This window comes from Bactrocera tryoni, unplaced genomic scaffold (assembly GCF_016617805.1).
Source record: "Bactrocera tryoni isolate S06 unplaced genomic scaffold, CSIRO_BtryS06_freeze2 scaffold_11, whole genome shotgun sequence".
Classification (NCBI taxonomy): domain Eukaryota; kingdom Metazoa; phylum Arthropoda; class Insecta; order Diptera; family Tephritidae; genus Bactrocera; species Bactrocera tryoni.
In genome coordinates, this window is record NW_024395824.1 from 9502817 (window position 1) to 9509095 (window position 6279).

Genomic DNA, 6279 nt, shown 5'->3' on the forward strand with positions numbered 1-6279 from the left:
GCTACGGATGGCGCTCCGGCTATGACAGGGTGCCATAAAGGCTTCATAGCATACTTGAAAAATAAAATTCCAGATGTCCTTGGTGTACATTGCGTTATTCATAGACAACATTTAGTTGCTAGAAACTTAAGTGAAAAACTATTTCAATCACTGCAATATGTCATCAAAGCAGTCAATAAAATCCGCAACAGCTCTTTGAATGATAGATTATTTCATCAGCTTTGTGTTACTAATGACGACGATTTCAAGACAAGCTCTTAACTTCAAAGAATGATATAGCTTACATGACAGACCTGTATAAATTGTTCAACGACATGAATCTCCAACTCCAAGGCGATAAACTAAATTTTATTAAAACAAAAAACGTCGTTGCTGCTTTCGCAGCCAAACTGCTTCTACACAAAAAGAATCGGGCAGACGTGAGTTTCACAATTTTCCGAATTTATCAGTATCATGCAGTAACGACGAATTGTTTGCCTACTGCCAAAATTTGGAAAACCTCCACATTGACTTTACCGAACGATACCAGGACATTTTGAACTTGGAAATACCAGACTGGGTGTTGGATCCGTTTTCAAATGTCAACACAGCAATGTTACCTCAGCTGGAGGAAGAACTTATAGAATTGACAACAAACGAGGAAATAAAAATCAAGTTTAAAAATGGTTACCAAGAATTTTGGCTACAAAAACCGATCTCGCAATTGTACCCTGGATTATGGTCAATCGTTCAACGATTCTTGATAGCATTCCCATCGTCATATTTGTGTGAACGTGGATTTAGTGCTGTGACAACACTGCTTACTAAAAATAGAAATCGTTTGCTTCTTACCGAACGTGGCGACTTGCGACTGTTCTTGAGTAAATTGGAACCTGATATTGACAAATTTATTAAACAGCATCAGATTCATCCTTCACGTTAGTTTTTATATACGGATCGATTATTTTAGTTTTATTTTTAATAAAATATTCTCTGTTTTAATACTATAAATTTGTGTTTCAATAATCATTCTTATTGGCAGGTGGAGCCCGTAAGAGTTAACTTGAGACCTAAGCGTCGTTGAATGTTACCTACTGCGCTTAGGTTTCAAGTTGCTGATTATAGTAAAAGTTTCGTTTAGAATTCTCCGTTAATATACATATATAGGACAAAATAATTAATTTGAAGTTATAGTGGTTTTTAAATAGGTGAAAAAATGGGGGCGCTAAAAAAATATTTATTCTCAAAGTGGGCGGTAGACAAAATAAGTTTGGGAACCACTGATTTAAATAGTATGATAAAATTGAAATATATATACATATGAGAAAAAAAATTCTCTCAGTGTACTTCTGATGATAATAAGTACGCGTGAAATCTTTAAGATAAAACTTTTTTTTTTATTTTTGTTGTATACGCAATGTATCAAATAACGAACGCGTATTTCGTTTTAGTTATCCCCGGTGCTTTTGTCTTTAGTTATTAGTTTGTTCTCGTTTTTGTTTTTTATTTTATTTAATGTTTCGTACTCGTTAGTAAATACTTGCGTATACGAGCGATAATGTAAAATGAGGAAAATGTTGATGACCTTTGTATATGAGTTTGCACAATATGTGCGTGTTTATGTGCATACGTAAGATGCTAAAAATTTATTTTTTTTGCTTTGTTTGCAATCCTGCTTGCTTGTGCTTTAACTAGAACAAGGGGTATTGCTGGACAGGTGTCGATTTGGTCTTTGAATACAAGTATGTGTGTGTGAACACTTGAAAATGGCAATACGTATGTATTTGCTTTTTCTTTCTACCAACTCTTAAATTTTTTTGTTTTATTTTGACCCTAATTTTTTTCTTTTTTGTTTTTTAATTAGCAAATTTTAAAATTTTTAATAAATTAAAATTTCGCATTTACCGCTTTATCTTTCCCGAATTTTGTAACATTTGAGAAATTTTACTTTAATTTACGTTGTATATACCGGCATAGGCAAATTGTATGCCGTATGTATGGATGTATATAATATTTGCCGTACGAATCACGCGGGAATAGAAAATCGGTGAAGTGCAGGTATGCACTTTTGGTTAATATGTAAAAATTTTAGTTTTGCTGTTTATACATGCATGTGGGTGTATGTCGCATTAATTTTGTATCTCACTTTGTTTTGTTTGGTTTTGTTATTTTTCTTTTCTCTTTTTAAATTTCTCAATTGCCCTAGCTTACTTTTTGCACAATCCTGCTTATACTGTTTTGAGTATAAGGGGTATTGCTGGAAAATTTTCTCAAGTGAATACTTGAAATTTGGTTTTTTATTTTTTTTTTTTTTGATTTTTAGTGTTGTGTGTTTAGATACACAAATCGAATGTCCATTCTGATTTTGTTTGATCAAACTTTTCAGTATGAATACATGTATTGATCGCTAGGAGATATGTTCAAAACGAACGAGCCTTTCGCGACACTCGAACCACAAGCATATCTGTTTGTTTTAATAGAGTGCCGAGTTGACACTCGTTTGTGAAAGTGTAAACACAATGGCTACGACAGACTGCAAACTACATCTGTCAAATATTAAAATACACACGTTCTTATGGGCAGTGTTATTTCGACAGCTGCACGACTACACGACTGCAGGCCGACAGTTGTCGTTCTCGCTAACTTCAAATTGCTCCTATTTTTGCCAACGACAGTAGGACGACAGTAGAGCTGACAGTAGAATGGAAGATAGAAAGAGAGGAGGTAGAGTGGTGATGCCACTAATATGTAAAATGTAAAATTATTCACAGCTCTAACAAACTTGATGTTATTTTACAAATAAAAGCATAAAATAGCTATATTATAGCTCTATTATATCATTTGTAATAACAAGTGATAATTTAAAGCAAAAATATTTACCTATTTACTTATTTTTTGCATAAAAAATTTCACTTTGAACAAAATATTTAAATTTCATTGAAGTGAAAGGTATTAGTATGGCCACAACGAAATTGTGTACATGCAAAATGGACAACTGCGTTGTTTTGTGTACATGCCGGCCATTGTGTTTTTGAAATTTGAGCGATTAGTCTACTTGCGGTAAGTATTATTTTAATTGTATAATATTTTTACATTTATTGTATGTAATTAGGTTTAGAAAATATATTTCAGATTTCAACATGGATTTGGATGAAGTGTTAATAGAGGAAGTGCGCAATTGCCCCCTTATTTTTGATGTCTCGCACAGAGACTATAAAAATTTAAGAAAAAAAGAAATGACATGGAAACAAATTTCAACAAACACAAGGTTGAGCGGTAAGGCAAATTATAAATGAAATATATAAAATTCTAATATTAATTTCATATCCAGAAACAGAATGCAAAAAGAGATGGAAGAGTCTCCGAGACTCTTACAAGCGATGTAAACGCATGGAGCAAGTCGCTTCCGGGAGTGGCCAACAAACTCCTCGGAGAAAATGGCGTTATCTGGAAGCAATGTCATTTATGGAAAAAATTCCAAATTCAAGGCGGTAAGTAAATATCCTTACGTAACGAAAATTATTTTTTTAATAATGTATTTTACAGTACTATTAGCAGCATAAGCGAAGATTTCGAAAGTGTCCAAGACAATATAATTATAGATCATTTAGAGGCATCAACATCATCGGCGACAATAGAAACGTCTCAGCCGGCATCTTCGGATGGACGTGGACAAAAGGTATATTTTATTTCTTTGTTTTGTTTTGAAAAATTTATTCATTAGTTTCCAATTCATTTTCGCAGAAAAAGAACGGGGATGCGTTCGCAAAATTCCTTGAAACGGCAGGCGCGAGCATATGCACAATGATTAACGAATCACGATCGCGTAAAACCAATTCAACCGCACAACATTTTGCATCCTTAGCTACAAAAATTTCGGAAGCCGGCCTTCCGCCAGAAATGGTGACAAATATCGAGGCAAAAGTGTCGGCACTAGTGTTTGAGGAAATCAGCAATTTCTATTTGGGGTATTTGGGGTAGATTAATTAAAAATGTGATATATAGACTGATGATAGACTGAAAATATTTTTAGTTCAATTTATGTAGAAATTTTTTTTTTTTAAGTAGTAAGCAAAATTGAATTTCATGTTTTTTTGTATATATGTATATAATGGTGATATTAGAAAGTAACTTTTTTTATTTAAAAATGTGATATATAAGAAATGTTGAATATGTATGTAAATAGTCAAATAATATTTTTTTTAAGTAGTTAGTAAGCAAAATTGAATTTCATGTTTTTTTGGTATATATGTATATAATTGTGATATTAGAAGTAACTTTTTATTTAAAAATGTGAATTACATACATGAAATGTTGAAGAATATGAATTACGAAAACGAAATTGAATTCCCTTTTTTTATATACATATACTCGTATGTATGTATATAGTGATTATATTAGAAGTAACTATTTAATTTAAAAATGTGATATACCAGAAATGTGAATAGTCAAATAATATATTTTTTAAATAAATAAGTAATCATGAAGTACCTGTTTTACAAATTTTTTTATATATAAATATATATATATATATATATATATATATACAAATATATTGTATTTCTGGATAACCATTTTAAATAAAACCTTTTTTGTACTACAAACATAAACCTTGTGTTTTATTGATAAAAATAATATTGAATGAAAATAGTTAACATTACACGGCATTATTTGAAATATACTCCTTTAGGGTTTCACGTAACTGAAATGCGTTTGCAGTTGAGCGATTGGCTACTCTTGGTTGAAACGATTCAAGGGAATTTGCTTCTTCTCTCCAACGTCCGGGTATTTCTCTGTTACCTTCTGAGTGGTCCGCAAGTTCAAGGGTGAAGTAATTCCTGTCATTTTGTAACATCAAAAAGTTATGAAGCACTACCGTAGCTAAAACAATTTTGTCTGCATTCTTTGGGCAAGCATGTATTGTTGTATGCAATACTCTCCATCGATTGGCCAAAATTCCGAATGCGTTTTCTATGTGCACTCGGGCTCTAGACAACGCTAAGTTAAATTTGTCTTTATCTTCTGGTAAGTGGCGGCCGGGAAATGGTCGCATTAAATTTGGTTTCAGTGGAAACGCACTGTCGCCGACGTAGTAATACGGAAAGCTATTCGTTGTACCCGGTAAGTTTGTGTCAGAAGGAACTTCCAGTGTGCCATTTAGCAACTTCTTTCCAAAGGCACTGCGGGCAAATATTCCACCGTCATTTTGGCTTCCTAGAGCACCGACATCAACATATGTGAACACGTAATTAGCATCACTCACTGCCATTAGTACAATGCTAAACGTTTTCTTATAGTTGTAGTACAACGATCCGCTATTTCTTGGGCTTGTTATACGAATGTGTTTCCCATCTATAGCTCTCAAGCAATTCGGCATTCCAGTCTTTACATAGAACTTGCTTGCAATATCTCGAAGTTCGTGTGCGTTTGGTGTTGACAAATATGCATCATGCAATTCATCCCAAATAGCTTCACATGTTTCGTATATAATTTTTCGGACTGTGGAAACTCCAAGTTTAAAGGACCAAGACAGGACATTGAAATTGCATCCTTGTGCCAAGAAACTGAAATTGGTAAGAGTTTAAGTATACCAGTGTAATAATTATTTCACATTGACTTACATTAATGTTACCGCCAAACGAGTCTCAGGCAGAATTGGTTTTCTATTTGAAAAACGTTTTAATCGTTGCTTTAATAGCGACAACAATAAATTATATTTAGCAACGCTCATTCTCGTAGCTTTATAAAAATGCTCCTCATCCTTTTCCTTAAGCTGCTTGATGCATGTTCTATAAAATCCTTCCTCTTCGCGTGAAATATTGATAGGACGAACCCACCACCTTCGGGAGTTTCTATTTACCTCCTGGAACACTTCGTGTGCAGTATTGACAATACGTACAATATTAAGAATAGTCCTCAAACATTCCTCGCTTTCCATGGTTATTTTATTTATTGAAATTAAAAAATTTGTATCAAATTACTCAGAACGACAAAGAACGAAACAACTAACTATCACACTGTGTACATATAAAATTGACAGCTGTGTTTTGTGTACATGCCGGCCATTGTTATGTTGTTGCTTCTCACAAATGTACATGTAGTAAGGTGCACAACAACGTTTTCAGTTCACAGTCGTGCCGCTGCAGTCTGTCGTAGCCATTGTGTTTACACTATGAACGAGCTGAAACTCTAACCCGATCGTATTGAATGTGATCGAGTTACACACGAGTGTGCACAAAATTTGACAATATGTATGTGTGTAATAGGCAGTCATGCTATTATTGCGTAGTGATTGTCAAC

The 6279-nt window shown here is 33.5% G+C and overlaps 2 protein-coding genes across 3 annotated transcripts; one reads left to right on the forward strand and one right to left on the reverse strand.

The window, feature by feature from the left end:
• Positions 1-2987: 2987 nt before the first annotated feature.
• LOC120779664 lies at positions 2988-4000 on the forward strand. Of its 2 annotated transcripts, none has more exons than XM_040112023.1 (4): positions 2988-3255; positions 3311-3470; positions 3526-3658; positions 3724-4000. In XM_040112023.1, exons 1-4 carry the CDS (start codon positions 3120-3122, stop codon positions 3958-3960), a joined length of 666 nt encoding a protein of 221 aa, XP_039967957.1. In that variant the 5' UTR covers positions 2988-3119; the 3' UTR covers positions 3961-4000. The 2 variants fall into 2 exon arrangements, with proteins under 2 accessions (XP_039967957.1, XP_039967958.1); XM_040112024.1 differs by having other exon boundaries at positions 3164-3247.
• Positions 4001-4601: 601 nt separating this feature from the next.
• On the reverse strand, positions 4602-5783 carry LOC120779632 (protein ALP1-like). Its single transcript, XM_040111979.1, has 2 exons — positions 5601-5783; positions 4602-5543 (listed from the first exon to the last, which is right to left on the reverse strand). The coding sequence occupies exons 1-2, from the start codon at positions 5708-5710 to the stop codon at positions 4637-4639; spliced, it is 1017 nt and encodes a 338-aa protein (XP_039967913.1). The 5' UTR covers positions 5711-5783; the 3' UTR covers positions 4602-4636.
• Positions 5784-6279: the final 496 nt, after the last annotated feature.

Coding starts and splice junctions, on each gene's coding strand:
- LOC120779664 (XM_040112023.1), top strand. CDS start 3,120: ATGGATTTGGATGAAGTGTTAATAGAGGAAGTGCGCAATTGCCCCCTT. Junction 3,256..3,310: donor AACAAACACAAGGTTGAGCG/GTAAGGCAAATT, acceptor TTTCATATCCAG/AAACAGAATGCAAAAAGAGA. Junction 3,659..3,723: donor CGGATGGACGTGGACAAAAG/GTATATTTTATT, acceptor TCATTTTCGCAG/AAAAAGAACGGGGATGCGTT.
- LOC120779632 (XM_040111979.1), bottom strand. CDS start 5,710: ATGAGCGTTGCTAAATATAATTTATTGTTGTCGCTATTAAAGCAACGA. Junction 5,544..5,600: donor CGTTTGGCGGTAACATTAAT/GTAAGTCAATGT, acceptor TACCAATTTCAG/TTTCTTGGCACAAGGATGCA.